Here is a 16,647-nt window from a genome sequence, read left to right on the forward strand (position 1 = left end):
AGCAGGTAACCCCACACATCCCTCATCTCAAGGTCCTGAGATCTGTTTCCACACACAATACAGGAGGATTTTTATCAGCAGATGCACTGCTACTGCACGTTAATTTCTATACAAGGGCAGATCAAACTACACTGATAGGATATTCAAAGTAGGTTTTTTAAAGCATGTCAGCTGTCATGGTAAAATCACTTAATAACACCTGTAAGCCTATTTAAGGGTCTAATGTGATAATAATAGCAATATTCAGCATCTCAGAGCATGACTTCAAGCCTGCTAAGAAATTCATATGATGCTCGCCCCAGTGCACACAACCCATTCTCCAAATTACTTAAAGATACTGAATGTTGCTGGGACACATTTTCCAAGTGAGAGTACGCGCCACGAATAGCTGAGCACAGGCCTAACAAGAGCCAGTGCCTTCCCGATTGCACACAGAGCACAACTAACTGAGCTATGCTAATCTGCACTCTTGAATATTCATTATGCCCATAATGCAATATATCCTGAATATTAAACAACAGCTACTCAGGGCAGGAATATTAATCTTTTGGCAACACTGCCGGTTGTTTCGGTGAGCCGAGGGTTCCAGGTAGCCAGTGGGATGGAGAGGGCCAGTGCTGCACCCCTAGGAATGCGCACTGCTGGGGCCTCTCAGCAGCAGCCCTGCCAGCCAGAGCCAGGCAGGGAGCACAGCAGGCATAGGGGCAACACGGCCCGCGGCCCTCAGCAGCAACCCACACTTCCAGCACAAGCAGCCCGAGACCCCTCTCCCCTTCCCAGCAAGGTCTGCCCACTGCGGTCTGATTTCGGGCAGGGCTTGTCACCCACGTGGCTGAAGTCACTACACCGTGCCAGGCACAGAAAGAGGGGAAAAGTCCTGAGAAAGACAAGGCAGCAGCCAGGGGCTCTCCAGAAACGCACATCAGGCGGAGGGAGCCCGGAGCTCACACCCACAAGCGCAAGCAGGTCACCTGCCAGGGAAGGTACTTCTGAACAGGGCCAGGCAGGTGCTGAAAGTGCTCAACAACCTGCAGCTCGGGGAAGAAAAAGAAACACAGATAACCAGACCCTGCTGAAGAAACACGAGGACATGCTACAGAAAACATTTTGGCATACAAGTGTCACAAGGGAAATGCACCTACAAGTCCAAAAAGAACAGCTTCACCCATCCCCAGCCCCCCGTGATGGACCTGCAGCTGCGGGGTCCAGGGCACAGCAGGGAAGGACCTGGGGAGCCCCGGGGAGCCAGCAGCGCAGGGCTCAGGGACACAGAGCACGAGGATGCCAGCAACACTGCCGAGAGCTCAGGAAAAGCCACAGGAACACGACAGACTGCAGGACATACCAAGTGAAGGCTCCAAGGGATTGGGTTACCAAAGCCACAAAGCAAAGAGGAAAATTCAGAGTAAAAGCTCAGAAAAAGAAGGGGGCAGGGGAAGGCACAGGTAGCACGAGCTTGCTGGAAGCTAGAGAACTACAGAACAGCTGAGAATAGACAGTCTTAAATAGTATCCTGCCCTCAAGCAAGGTTCAGATCTGCAAGGAGAAAAGCCATCTTACAGGAACCCAAGGAGAGCAAGCAAGAAGCAGAAAATGTACCCCAGCACCCCAACAAAGAGCTCCCCAGGTGACAGGCCACAAGGTAACACTGTTCAGCTAGTGGAGCATCACCTCCCATGCAGGGAATCCTCCACCGCTGGAGACTTTCCATGGGACCTGGAGTTACACTAATTCTTTTTATTATTTAAAAAAACCCACAACTTATTCATGCAGAACTAAAAGAATAGAAGTCCAGCTCACACCCTTAAAAACATCACAAAACAGAAGCCTTGAAAAGATAATGGCTTGCAGTTGTTTCAGGAAACAAAAGTACCTGTTCTGGGAAGGAAACCATGCAAGGGGATAAGTTTTCTGTGAAAGAGTTTGTATTGCAGAGCAACAGCAAGAGAACATGGAGAGAAGCATCAGGAATAAATGGGAATTTAGAAACTGCAAAAGACAACACAGATTTGAGGTACCCAGAGAGATGCTATATAGAAAACTACAACATAAAAGTATCTGTATTGTTAACAAGTCTGTTGGGGGGGGGGGGGGGGGAAATGTGTTAAATCACAGGACAAAGGATGACTAGAACAAACATTAGGTTTGATGGGAACATAAGCTGGCTTGAAAAGACTACGGGGCCATGGCTCAAGGACTGGCATAGATTCATTTATACTGGAAAGCAGCATTAAGTATTAGATGTCAGAGACCATTCCCCTTCTCCAGAAACAGCACCAAAAACTCAACTGCTAAACCTGTCACCGCACACATAAGCTTGTCTGACAGACACCACGCCAGCTGCTGAAGAGCCCAGTAAAAGCCACAGCTGGACTTTGCAGATGTTTAAGATATCATTATTTGCAGCATTTGAACATAGTCTCTCAGGCCCAGAGCAACCACCGCCTGGCAGAGTTGTGTGAAACAGCATTAGGAGCACAACCTGTTGGCGCAGCCAAAGCACAGCACCTCCCAAAGTCCGTGTTGGGTTGAGGTTGCCAGACTGTCATCCAGATGATCAAGGCACCAGCATAGCCAACGGTCTCGGGAAGGCAGCTGCAGCCGGGTCAGAGGCAGCGACGAGGTTCCAGCGCAGACAGGCCAGCTCCAGGCATCTGCTCCCTGGCATCCTGCTGCTCTTTTCCATGTCTCCCTCCTCCTGGCACACAGGAACAGATCCCTCTCCAAGGAAGCAAGGACCAGCGACTTTTTTCTGCTCATCGTGAACCTTCTTGGCAGTCTTCAAGCCCCAAGGTGTAGGATGTGAGCAAGCAAATGTTCACCAAGGGCCATAAAGCCCAGGCTCTTGCTGCAGGGAGAAAGCCCCTTCCCTTGCAACACACTCCAGCTCCTCCACAGCCCTCCTGAGCAGGAAATTAGGTACCTCCAGCACCTGCATCTCCCTCCATGTCCTGCCTGGTGCTGGCAGGACGCACAAGCAGCACCTCCACAAGAATTACTCCCACCCAACTAATCACCATGTAAGAGTCAATCATCATAAGGTATACAGTTAAGGAAGAATTTAATACCTAACGATCTGGCGCTGCCACACTTGTACAATTTGACATGCTCATAAATTTTTCAGTTCTCATTTACCCGTGCAACAACTTCTGCTAAAGAAATTCCCCATCCCCCTTCAGTAACTGGGATGCATTTTTGTTGCCGGTGAGCCCCCTGATGAAAGCACCACAGGGCAGCTTGGAGTGGAAACATCCCATTGCCAGCCCTGTTTGTTTACAGAGTAAAGAAGAAGTTTACATCTTCAAAGAGCATCCTTCAGCTGGGTACCCAGCAAGAAAGCGCAGACTGCACTGGTACAACACGTGCCATTGTCCAACAGGAAAAGCAGCACCAGAAGCACAGCAGCCCCTAGACTAGCTGAGCATCCCTCAGCATTGCCTGATGATACTTTCAAAACCTTGTCTGACCACTGCTGCTAATTAAAATAAAAGCAAACTACCGTTGCAAATACTACTCATAAGGAATACAAGGGATAGCATGGAGATGCTAGCAGTGTCCCTGCAAGTGACAACGTGGTCTGAGCATCCTCTAGCCTCATCCTTAGGCATGAAAAGAAACAGGGCTCACATGAGCTCATCATGAGCATGTTACCAACACTGATGGCAGGAAGGTTCAGGGACTTTTATTCCTCCTCTTTGTGCTTTTGAAAGCATATCCGATGCTCTGTTGCTGCCATGCCGAAGGCCTGGAGGAGCCCTCAAGGTGGGAGGCTGCAGCAGGCTGGCTGCAAGATTGCAGATGCAGCATTCATGTCAGCTGCAACCTTTGAAACCCATCCCGAAAGCCAGCACATGGAAGACACTGTCTGGCGCTCCTGGCAGTACCTCACCCACCAAAAGCTGGCAAATTCCTAAGTGAGACATTTCCCAAAGCAAGAAGCTGCTGTCTTGATGCCCTGGCACCCCACACCTGCCTTCTCCTTCCTCCTCTGACCTTACTGCCCCAGGCACAGCCACTCACCTTCTGCCACATCCCGTAACCACGGGGTCTGCGCTAAGCAGCAGCAGGCAGAAGGCCAACAGCACGCTCATTGTTGCCTTTATCTTCCCAAAACAAGTCAGTTCTCCAAGCCCACCAGCCTCCACAAACATCCTCTCCAGCAGTGTCCCACGCCCACAGCTTCATATGATCCCCAGCTCCTATGCCCCACTGTCCCCACGTTCACACAGCTGATAAGAATAATGAATTTCTGTTTATCAAGCCCAACGAGGGTGAAACTTATTCATATCCTTAACCATCATTTTCATCACTTCCTACTCCTTGAGGCTGATGCAACAGGTGAACAGATGGGCCACCAGCCACTTTCTGAAATTAAGGCACTTTTCAGGGGGGACTTTAATAAAAGAAGGTGACACCTGTTATTTAAAAATAACTTCACCTGCTTCCCATCTTGCTTCTTCCACAGACTTCAGTTCTAGCCTGCTATCTCACAGGACGCGAAGGCTGGAGATTTTAGCCTCATCCCAAACAAAGCACCATCAAATGATTTTTGCACAGCTTCACACTTTCATTTTCCAGCTCAAGCTGCTCTTGAGATAGTAACACTGAAATCATCTTGGATGTGAATGCAGTTGTGGAAAAAGCGAGAGATTAAGCTAACCAACGCAGCTTCTCAGGTCTGCTATCTCAAGACCCATAATAGTTCTTTTTAGTAATAATAATAAAAAAATAACCAAAGCTGTCCTCAGGAGATTTCTGGGTAAAACCAAACCAAAACAAAAAAATAAAAGCACACAGAGCTGATTGCTGGTCCCCATGACCTAGAAACCAACAGCACTTAAGCAGCTACCACCACTTACACCCTACCGTGCCAATGGAAAATGTGAATTGGGAGCTGATCAGACACCAAGCCACGTTTTGATCCCTCTCCTACTGCAGGGCAGAGCAGCCAGGAAGATGCTGTGTTTCCGTATGCCTTGTGCTCCACAGGCAAACGTTCTGCTGCAGCAGTGCCATGCTGCCAGCCACCCCGGTGCGACACCCACAGCAGCTCCCCCAACGCACAACGTCACTGTTTTCAGTGAAACCTGAGCAAAGCAGCAAGGGCAGCCCAGGCTGCAGGAAGATGTCTCCAGCCCCAGACATGCTCGCGAGCCTCCTCCGGCCTCTCAGGGCTCCTGTGACACTGGGCAGCAGCTCCAAGGCAGACAGACCAACACGCAGTCCACCCTGCATCCCTGATGCTTCCTGCTGGCATACCAAAAAAAATGAAAGCAGGGCCACTGCTCCAAGCTGTATTTTCAGCCTTACTTATTGCCAGCCTTATCTTCACCGCTACAGCTTCCAGTGCATGGAGTTTCCCTGTGTCCCAGCAGCCTCCACCTCCATGGGAAGAACATGCCAGGTCCTGGGGACCATCCCCTCCACAGGGCTGAGCATGGCTGCAGAAGCCCTTGGCTCACGCAGAAGTGACAGACCTCCTAGGACCTTTTGCAATTTCCCATGAAGGGGTCCTCAAGTGGTTCCAATTTTGGCATCCAAGCCCTAAGCAGCAACTGTCTCCTGCTTCACAGCTTCCAAAGGGCACACTGAACTGCCAGATGGAGGCCAGGGCAGTCACTTGATAGGGGAGCCTGGCAGATGATCAAAGGCCTTCACCTGCATCAGGGATCAGGCAAGATGCTCATTTGCCCGTGCTCAACATCTGTTAAATGACTGTTGCTTTGCAAGTCACTTGAGGGCCACTGCAAAGTGATGGGGACGATAACCCTATGCTGGGGACCATGTTTTGGACCACAGCTCCCCCCTGCTCAGAGAGATCACTTATAACAGACACTAGATTACAAATTCAGCCCAAGATAACAATAAAAACACTCTGTGTTTCTTCCCACACACACACTACCTGCCTTAGGAGAAAGAAGCCAATGCTAAAAAGTCTCAGGAGCTTGCTAGGGAGCAGAGATGCCTGGAATTGTGCACAGAAAGCAAAAGAAGCGGCAGGTAAGGCTGAGGAGCCAGTTGGCAGGTGAAGGCAGGGGCTCTGCTTGCCCTAGGGTGCCTCTTGATGATCTGGGCAGCTGCAGCCCCAGCTCATGGTCCCAAAGCTGTGGCAGGTTGTGGTGCCAGCACCTGGCTCCCCAGCACAGCCCCAAGGGATCGACTTGCCTGCACCAGCACCGCAACCACTGTAGGCAAGCTTGAACCGTGGCTAAGCCAGGGCTGTGGCCAAGAGGGGCTCAGCCCCACTCCGCCAGTGTGGCAGGGGTTGCAGCATTGCCGGTGACCAAGTGCCATGCTGCCAGGGTCCCCAAAGCAGCAGGGCGGTTCCAGCTCCCACTGCTGCAAACCTGGGCTGGAGCAAGCCGCAGCTGGGTTTGCATCTCCCTCTCTAGGCAGGTCTCAAAGAGACACAGGAGAAGCGTATCTGCTGCTGGTTAAGGGTAAAGAAGCCGCCAGCTACAGCACAGCCAGAGCTTTCTGTATTTTTGCTAACAGCCCCTCGTGTTCTGTGTAGGAGTTACAGCAGTCACAACTGTAACCTTTGTTCTCAGCTAACTCTTCTTTGTGTGGAGGAAATATATATAAATATACATACATATGTATATAAAAATTCAGTTTAGCCCCATGGCAGTACAGTAAATGATAAATTAAGCAGCAATCTCAGTGATTCACAGGGCAAGTGAGAACATGTTCACGAGTCCCAAGGTGAAGAAGTTCTATATTGCAGCATGAAGGTGAGGGGTTTTGCCATTTTTCTATGCCACCATTTGCTTAAGAGCGTTTGAATAACAATCAGCTTTTCTGCACACAATTTGTCTAGCACAGGGAATTTTTAGGTTTTTTTTAATCCGGAGCCCCACTCACATAAGCATGCTGGAGGCAGCGCACCCCTCAGAAGCATAACAGATGATGGGCCTTCCACCTTACTGCTCTTCCTTTAGCAAAGAGCAGATATAGAAGTGTTACAAAACACCTTTTTTTTTTTTTTTAATATTTCCAGCCTGTCAATCTAGAAACAACTCAGCAACAGCAAAGGAAAAGCCTCCTCTGAGCTAGCCCTTAGCCAGTTCCTGCAAAGGGAACAGAGCAGATGGAGAAGCGAAGGACAGCAGCGAATAATTAAGGCAAAATCCTTCCTCTGAAAACTCCTTCCACCACAAATCACAGACCGGAGGAGCCAGCCAGAGCTCTTCAGTCAAAGCCTTTCTTGCTGTAATCTCCCCCTTGCAGGAGTCGCTGCACAGCATAACCCCTGCCCAGCCCTGGCACAGCAGCAGCACTGCTGGCGCAGGCAGGACACGGGGCAGGGCAGCGCTCCACAGAGGACTGTAATTACAAGTTTCAAGCAATCTGAATTTATAATTGTCCAAGATTTTACTCGGCAGATAACGCGCTGCTGTCCTAGGCGCCTGCTTTATCTAGGTCAAGCCATTAGTTTTGCTCTTAATCTGCATACATTTTTAATTTAATCTTTTAATGTCGATTTTCAGCTAGCAAGCCGAGCTGACAGACTTCTCTGCCGCTGATTGCATTCAGCATCTTGATCCTTCCTGAACACACAGAGATGGAAAACACGCACCAAAATCCTGAAGCACTTCGACTACTCATAGCCAGGCTCAGGCAGTGGGAGTGCCCGTGCTGCCCGCTGGGTTGGGGAAGCAGAGGCCAACGCTGCCAGCAAGCGAACCCAGTCCATAGGATGCTTCACCACCGTGAAAAGGGCTGAGCAACCTGGCAGGAGCAGTAGTCCAAGGCTGACAAAGCACACGCCAAGACACACATAGGTGGCACCCCAGGAGCCCATGCTAGGGGAGTTTTGGGCAGCCAGTGACCTTTAAGGTGAGCTGCAAGAGGACAAGAGATAGGAAGATGCCTTCAGATATGCAACGCTAACCTAGATCTGCTTTCTGAAGGCACCACCAGGTTCTCCCAGCTGAACGGGTGCTGCCTCAAAGCCAAGACGGTGCTGGAGCCACCTTGCTCTGTGCCAATGGAATTATGTCACCAAACAAAGCCTTGACCAGCAGCGTGCCCAGCCTCTGCCTGAAAAGCCTGGCACATGCCCTCTCTCAAGGCTCTGGCTGGGCAGGCCAGCTTGAAGCAGAGAGAGATGCCCAAGCCCCCTTACCAGGGCGAATGTTCACATGAATGCCAACTTGCCTGGTGAGGGAGAAGGGAAGGAGCATTTCTTTCTCTACCCATTGCAGCTGTAAATGAGCAAAAAGCAGCAGCACAAGGCAATCACTTCTGATTGAGAAGTGTCTGTCAGCGCAGGATTACAAATGAGTATTTCAGCACGGGTCTCGGCACCACGGGTCATACTGTGGCAGGACCCACTCAAAAAGGTTGCTACTAGCAAACGCCGAAACTTCAAAGCAAGCAGAAAACATGGGCAGAAATCCAACCCCTTGAAAGCATCACGCCTCTTGCCCTTCCTCCAGGTCCCTCCCGCATCACCAACTCGCCTGTCCTCACCTGCACCACCCGCCTGGCAGGGTGCTACTGCTATTTCACCGTCCACAGCCACAGGCCTCCAAGCACTTCAGTGCAGCGCTGGAGAAGAGCCACTCTATAACAAACCAAAGACTATTTTTCCCTTCTGTTGCGCTCTCCGTAGCTGGTAACTCTGGGCGTGGAGCCTTCCCGGGGAAGCAGAATACCACTGCATCCCAGCTTTGGAAAGCTGCTGGACATGCTCCCACAGCACACTGGTGACTCCAGCGCTTCAACCTCCACCCCATCCTGTGTGGCATCCCACGTGTTCCCCTCTCAAATTCAGATGCTCCCAGACCCAGGCTCCCATCTCACAACAAGGGCCAGCTGTGAGTCCCAGCACAGGGGAAGGGAGCTGGGATAACCCTTTCCATCATCTCAAGAACAGGTAGATGATTTTGCCACAGAAAATCTAGCAACATTGGATGGCCAGGGTTGGAAATAACTGTGGTTCATCCTACACTGTCAGCATCCCTGGCGTGTGCATCATTTCTGCCAACAGCTGACTGAGCTGGCAGCAGTGGCCGACGTCCGAGGTGACGCGCATGGCAAACAGGGCTGCCCCTATGGATGAACCAGCTCCTGGGCTGCAAAGAACTAGGTGCAGAATTATGTGCTGGCAAAGAGCAGCAGTATCAGAGCAAGAACTACTTTATTCCAAACTAACGGGCATTACGTGAGCAGCCACAGACCAGACCCAAGACCTTGGCACAGCAATGTTCATGACTCAGATTTACTGCAGTTCAGGAAAACTGCTCACCCTTTCCAGCTTCTTTATGATATAAACAAGTGGAGTTGAAGATGCACACAAAGAAAAGCCATAACGTGTTAAAAAGGATTAAAGATGTTTCCTAAAACACCTTGGGGTGTATAATATGGTATGGACAGACTGCTGCAGAGCGTCCACGGGAAAGTCACGCTGCAGGTGCACACTAGAGATTTCTGATTCGAAACAAACTCGGAGGGGAAGGCAAGTGCCGGGGGATGGGTTATGGTTTAAACACAACGGTATGGTTTTCAGGCATGCAGCTCTTCTAAAGAGGGGGCAAAAAAAAAGGAAAAAAAAAAACCAAAACACCAAAGATTTTTGTAGAAAGCACAGCCCTTTTGACAAAATGAAGTTACTCAGTTCAAAACCCAATTTTCCATCAAAAAAAACCCAACTTGAAAGGCGTTTCCAGCTTGCTCTAGCTATGGGATCAAAGCCAGAGATTAAGAGCAACTGCTCACTGCTCAATGCCCAAGCGTACCACAGATCTTTAAGAGCAGGCTGGCTGCAACGTAACTCACCGATTAATGACTGAAAGAGAGAAAGGAATGAGGTAGAGCCCTGCCATGGGGCACAGGGGATCCTCGGGCAGACCTGGGGGCGAGGCAGCTGCCATGGGGAGCAGCCAGCCCCACTGGCAGCAGCTTCCCAGGCAGCAGCATCCCACCTGTGCTCCCATCCCAGAATGTTTTTAATAATTTCAAGTATTTCAGATACTTGCAAGTATTTCCAGAGCATGCATCGCAGTCAGAACTATAGACTGAGGCCATATGAGGAAAACAACACAAAATACTAATGAAAATATTGACTCTGCTGGTAAAACTTGGCATCAATCCCATGCAATAGCTGCACCAGAGGTAGGGCATTAGGAAGAGAGCCATCCAAAAAAAGCCCAACCGATGTGCAGCCAGAGGCGAGGATTACAGACCAAGGTGCCCCCACGCAGCGGTCGTGCCTGGGAAAGAACAGAGAGAATGTTTCCAGCACAGGAGATCCTCCCTCCTCCTCCAAAATCACTTAAGACTGTTGCTTATAAGAAAAAAAAAAAAAAAAGAAAAAAAAAAAAAAGGAAGAAAAAAACAGTGCTCTGGCAACCCGCAAAATTTGGCTGGTTGAAGAAGCAATTTAGGTTGTCAAGGGTTTTTGTCTTCGGATGAATATGCCTGGCTGGCTGACATGGGCCAGATTAGGGAGAAATTATTAAGAGGTTTTAATTTCTATCCCTGGGTTTTATTGTGTGTAAACATACATGGTCATTTCTTTCTAAGGTTTCCAATTTGCTAATTGAGACATTTCCTCATGGAAAAAGAATGTCCTGGACTATGGACCAGGCTGCTGGCACTGCTCTGCACACTGGGGGAAGCTTAGGTGAGAAGTGATGCAAAGACAAGACAAGCAAATGAAGGTCTGAAGGCAAACATCAGCCACCACGGACCCCAGGCGCTTCACAGGCACGCACTGGCACCGATGCTATTTGGCAGCACCTACCAAAAGACAGACCCGATGGCTGGAACACAGGGAGAGACAGAAATAAAGTACAGGACAACCTACAATTATGTTCTTCCTGCTACTGCAGATGTCACTGGGCATGTCACACCAGGTCTGGGAGACTTTAGAGAAGGGCAGGTAGGAAACCCACCCAGGAAACTGGACATCTAGAAAGGTTTCTTTCCAGGCATCAGTTGGTTTTTTTTTTAAAAAAAAAAAAAGGGAGGAAACAAAATAATCTGGTCTACCCATTAAAAAAAAGTCTTCTGTATTTTTGCTACAGTGATAGAAGTATTTCTTCTGCCCTTAAACACAAGAGCAGATGGATTGATTTTGTTCGAAACATTAAGACGACAAACAGCCAAGAAAAGCATTTTTTGGTCAGAACAAGACCAGAACATGAAGGGACGAAGGGCCAAGGAAGAAGCAGCTGAACACACATGAGAACACTTATAACAGGAATATGACTGCTGCCACAGTTACAGCCTCACCAACGCAACCTCTAATGGGACCAGCTATATATTATTTTTTTTTTAATATTAAGGAATTAAAAAGCGTTTTGCAGACTCACACAGAATGCACAGGGGAGAGGGATTTCTAACTTTATATAGGTCAAATATCGTCCATACAGGTTCACATAATACTCAGTACAACCACAGCCACTGCATAAAAATTAAGCTTCAAAGTACTCCAGAGGGATCCCTGGGAAGTTTGCTCTCTCCTACCTGAAGAGCAGCAGAGCAGTAATTCAGTTCAGATCAATACGTGCTCCAAGTGAAGGGGGCTGGAGAATGATTGCCTGCTTCTGCAGCTTCAGCTCAGGGGAAATTAGGACAGAGAACATGGGCTGTCGTAGAGAAGATGCTCCCTGCTGCTGGCAACACTGGTCTCAGCAAGAAGCAGGTGGAAGGGAGACCCCAGGCAACTGGACCATGGTGGGGTTCTTCAGAAGCCTCCAAATCCTGGGCAGCCTCCAGCCACCTCCTCCACAAGACTGCACCCTCCCTTGACATGGTACCTCTGGGAGACACAGAGGGCTGCTCAGACCAGCCCCTCCGGGGATGGGATCTGCATAGAGCCAAAGCACCATGATCCCATGGGAGGGCGAAGGACAGAGGAGGAGTTTGGGGCACTCGGGAAGCAGAGTGGAGCTCCATCACTGCCTTGCAGCATCACAGAAGGGTTTGGGTTGGGAGGGACCTTTGAAGACCATCTAGTCCAACCCTCCAGCCACCGGCAGGGACAACTCTTACTAGATGAATGAAGATGCCCAACCCCCCCCCCCCCCCCCCCCCCCAGGCCTGACCTTCACCAGTCCCAGGGATGGAGCATCCACAGCTTCTCTGGGCAACCTGCTCCAGTCCCTCAGCCCCCTCATCGAAAAACGTTTCTTCCCTATGTCCAAGCTGAATTGCCCTCCTTCAGGTCAGAACTGTCGCCCTTGTCCTGTCGCTACAGGCCTGGTAAAAAGTCTCTCTCGGCCCTTCTTCAGATGTTGAAACGCCGCAGCAAGGTCTCCCCGTGGAGCCTTCTCCAGGCTGAGCAACCCCGGATCTCTCAGCCTCTCCTCCTAGCAGGGGGGTTCCAGACCTCGGACCATTTCTGTGGCCACCTCTGGCCCCGCTCCAACAGGTCCGTGTCCTCCTTGCGCTGGGGACCCCAGAGCTGGGTGCAGTGCTCCCGGGGGTCTCACCAGAGCGGAGCAGAGAGGGAGAATCCCCTCGCTTGACCTGCTGGCCATGCTGCTGGTGATGCACCTGGGTCACGGCTGACTTTCTGGGCTGTGAGTGCACGTTGATGGCTCATGTCCCTTTTTCATCCACCAGCATCTCCAAATCCCTCTCCGCAGGGCTGCTCCCAACCCACTCATATCCCATTACTTCCCAGAGCCTGGCCCGCTCCTCTCTCACAGCAGAAAAGCTTTGCACATGCTGGCTTGAGGAGAACATGAAAGCACTCCCCCGAGCACTTCTCAGGGCACAGCGGTCCTCCAGCATGGGTGAACCCTGCAGCAGAGGTTTTATGGAAAGCAGGAGGGTTCCCACACACTGCAGCCTGTGGGCTGGAAGCTGCAGAGCAGCTTTCCAAAAGGAAATGCCCACAGTCCGACCCATCCTGCTCCCATCCTCCAAGAGCTGAATAGACACAGTCCGAGCACAACAGCATTGGGGAATTGTGCCTGCAGGTCCCCCCAGGCCACTCTTTGCCACTCCAGTTCTCTAAGGATAGGACAAACCCCAGGGGAAAGCCACACTCCTGGGGCAACAGCCCCAGGGCACCGTGGTGCCTGATGATGTGCTGCTGTCGGCCATGTGGGGAGAAGGTCCAACCCCTGGGCTTGGTGCACACACGTCAGCCAGAGAAAAATAAGTTAGCAATGATTTTGCTCTAATTGTTTAAGCGAGACCCAGCCCAGCCTCCTGGGACCAGGGCCCCGGAGGAGCCCACAGGCTGCGTCCTGCAGCCCACGTATCTTTCAGGAGCTGTTTGGCTTAAATAACGGATGCCACCTGGGGCACCTGGAACCAGCTTCTGCTCCAAGAGCCATCCCTCGGCGAACATGAGCCCCTACAGACAGCCTGGCCCATGGGCTCACTGCGGCCGCCAACGGCTGCTTACCTTCAGCTTTTCAAAGCGATCGCTGAGGGATGCCACTTGGTGGTCCCGGTGGCGGCCCACCAGTTTACATAAGGCACAGATGAGCTGGTCATCAGCAACACAGTACATGTTCACCTTCTCATTCTCATGCTCCAAACATGTGAGTCCTCGGAAGTGCGCATCAGGCACAGGCTCCACCAGACGGTGGCTGGTGAAGGGCTTCTTGTTGGGATGGGTGGCCCGCAGGCAGCGGTCACAGTAGGACACCTCGCAGGTGATGCACGTCTTCACGGCATCCCGCGGGGGATCCTGCTCACAGAACTGGCAGGCGATCCTCTCGCCGGCCACAGACATGGTAGGGCTGTTGCGGTACGTCCTCTCACGGCGGCTCTCACTGGGGGAGTTGGGGCTGCTCAGGGATGCCTTCTGGAAGCGGTCAATGATGTTTTGCAGGGTCACATTCCTCTTGAGACCCTCCAAGCCCCGGTGGTTGAGGGAGATGACATAGCGGCACGTGGGGCACTGGAAGGCGGTGATAGGCTCGATGGACTCACTGGAGGAGCAGCTGGACACCAGGATGCGGTGGGCGCAGCTGAAACAGAGGCTGTGGGCGCACGGCAGCAAGAGAGGGTCTTCGAATAACTCCAGGCAGATTGGGCAGGTCAATTCTGACTCCAGTGTTTCCATCTTTAGTTAAAACTATCCTGATTCAGCATCAAAAACCAGGGAAGGCGGTCCGGTACCTGGGAGAAAGGAGAACAGAGAGACATCATGAGACAGCAGCTCTCCAGGACAGCTCCTCTCCACTAGAAACAGGAGCCTGGGGGAGTCAGACACATCACCTCTGCAACACCCCCAGTGCACTCTGCACCCCAACACTGCTGCTACAGCCCAGCCAGGCTCATGCAAGCACCCTGGCTTGGCTGAAGCCTCTCACCATCCCATCCCAGCGAGCTGAGCCACCAGCTCGGACCAGTGCCCAGAGATGCTGTGGAACAGGAGAGCTGTTTGGAGAGAAAGGGAGAAGGGGCAGCAGCAAGCTCCTCTGGTCACCTGCCAACCCAGCCAGGGAAGAGGACTTGCACAGAGAGGCTGAAGACAAAACCAGGAGAAATCACATGATTCGTGTTTCTTTTAGTGAGTGCTGCCCAAGACTGGAGCAGAGGGCCACGTTGGTTTCCCACACATAAAGGCTCTGCTGCACAGCAAAGACAAACCTCTAAGTATCTCCCCTAGCAGCTACACAGTCCCGTCTCCTTTTGGTGAAGGGAAAAGGCGAATCATGTCCTGGAAACTCTGAGCAAAGTGGGTCAGGAGTTCCAAGTCCTCCTGCTCCGTGTTTCCCCCAGCCATTGCCTTTCGAGAGCGGGGCAGGGAAGGAAGAGCAGCAAAATTACAGTCTGCAGGCTCCCAGTTCAGCTGTCCTCTGCTGCACTCCAGCAGCAACAGGGATGCCCAAATCAACTCCAGCTGGCAGCAAACAAGCTCGTATTTTTAGATCCCCTCTTCTGCATGATGGAAACAGGCTCTCTGCAAGCGACCGAACCTGCTGTCACAGTGTTTCCAAGCTCCCACTTTCAGAGCACCAAGCTGCACGGCGAGTGGCTGGCCTGCCTCCACCAGCACCACAGCACGCTCCCGAACGCTGTCCCCTCCACGCAGCCACCGAGCTGCCTCTCCCCCGTGCTGGAGGAGCGGGCGGCAGCAGCCCCGTCTTCATCAAAACCCAGCGACCGCGCCACGGGCACAGGCTGCGAGCCCACCTCCAGATCTCACGCCAGCTTCTGGCAGATCTCCGGAACAAGAGGGGACAGTAACAGCAGCCTGGCAGGTGCTAAGGAGAGAAACCACATGCTTCCCTCCCCAGCTTCACCACTAATTAGCAGGAGGGCTGATTATCAAGAAGGGGGACAGGGTGGGCTTTGCGGCAGCCCCGCTGCCTCCAGCTCTGCTCTGCTTGAGAGGCAAACAAGCCATCAATTGATCAGCCCCACTGCTCCCCCTCAGCGACCCGGTGGAGGGGAGCGCTTAGGGGCTGCTCTGCTCCAAACGAGCACGCTGCTGGTTGGGCTTGGCACCGGCTGGGAACATCTCCCGCCAGGAAGAGGGAGTGTTTAATTACCTGCAAAGGGGCAGCAGGGCAGGGTCCGGCCACACAGCTGGAGCCAAGCCAGCAAGGGGATGCTCGGCACTGGGGCACACGCTGGAGCGGACAGCACAAGCTGGGCGGCCACAGTTCCCAGCCCAGGAAGCACAGAAGGGGCAGGCTGGGGATTTCTTTCCAAATTCACAAGAAGATGGCCTCTGGCAAGGGGGATGCCTACAAGGAAAACAGCTTGGAACTTTGGTGCTTGTGCCCTGGAGGTGGAAGAGGTGAAGCTGGGTGGCTAGCAGGTGGCAATCCCGGAACAAGGGTGCCCAGCCCTAAGCAATTGCCTCTTTTTCAAGCCCAAAGTGCATTCCTTTCTCCAGCCCGCATCCCAGCAGCCTTCACCAGGAATGAGACTTTGCTTTCTAATTAAATCAAAGTCAGGAAGAGGCAAACAGTGGCAGCAATCACCCAGGGGAAACAGCACACTGTCATTCCCCAGATCCACCTGCCCGGCTTCTTTGGCTGTTTCATCCCTATTGCATGTCACTGCCTCTGTCCCACCACAGACCAGCAGCCATCATCGGTGACAACTCCCGCACCCCGAATTCAGCAGCAGGCCCAGCAATCCCTCGTCAACCCACAGAGCGTTCTTCATCTCATTCGCTCGCAAGCAGCACTGTGCTGGGCATTACCGCATCCCACTCCCACAAACCCACGAGTTAAGGCTTTGAGTGATGGGCGACGGGCCAGGTTTGAGAGCCAAGCATTGCTCTGCTGCCTATAGACACCAAACAAACACCCAAAGTCAAGGTCTGGGTAGCAGAGCCTCCACCCATGGCCATGCCCTTCCAGCACATCCCATTAAGAGCATCATGAGCCATGAGTGAGCCCTGTTTGAGGATGACTGCCTGTCCCACCACTCGCTGGGCTGGTAGCATGGCCTTTCTGCACCTGCACACTGGTTTCTCCCACCAAAGATGCCCTGAAGCCCAGGAGTGGAGCCTCTCCCTGCCATACCGCAGCCCTACCTGCCCTACCCCACGCCACACCAAAGGCAAGGGGAGGCAGCTGGATGACATGCAGTGACACCGGATGGGATTCAGCCTCTCCTTGCTCGCCCATGCTCCAGATCACGCCCGACACCCAGCACGCACGTGCACACACACACACAGTGCCTCCAGATCTCCCTCGGTGAGTCAGACTGCAA

At 52.1% G+C, this 16,647-nt stretch overlaps 1 protein-coding gene across 1 annotated transcript in view; it reads right to left on the bottom strand.

The window, feature by feature from the left end:
• Positions 1 to 16,647, bottom strand: part of MID2 (midline 2) — a 113,828-nt gene that overhangs the window by 74,798 nt on the left and 22,383 nt on the right. Inside the window, exon 2 of the mRNA XM_037408333.1 lies at positions 13,370 to 14,091. Within this exon, the coding sequence (XP_037264230.1) occupies positions 13,370 to 14,035 (666 nt within the window). The 5' untranslated portion in view covers positions 14,036 to 14,091. The remainder of the gene's footprint in view (positions 1 to 13,369; positions 14,092 to 16,647) is intronic.

The sequence above is a fragment of the Falco rusticolus genome, chromosome 14 (assembly GCF_015220075.1).
Source record: "Falco rusticolus isolate bFalRus1 chromosome 14, bFalRus1.pri, whole genome shotgun sequence".
Classification (NCBI taxonomy): Eukaryota; Metazoa; Chordata; class Aves; order Falconiformes; family Falconidae; genus Falco; species Falco rusticolus.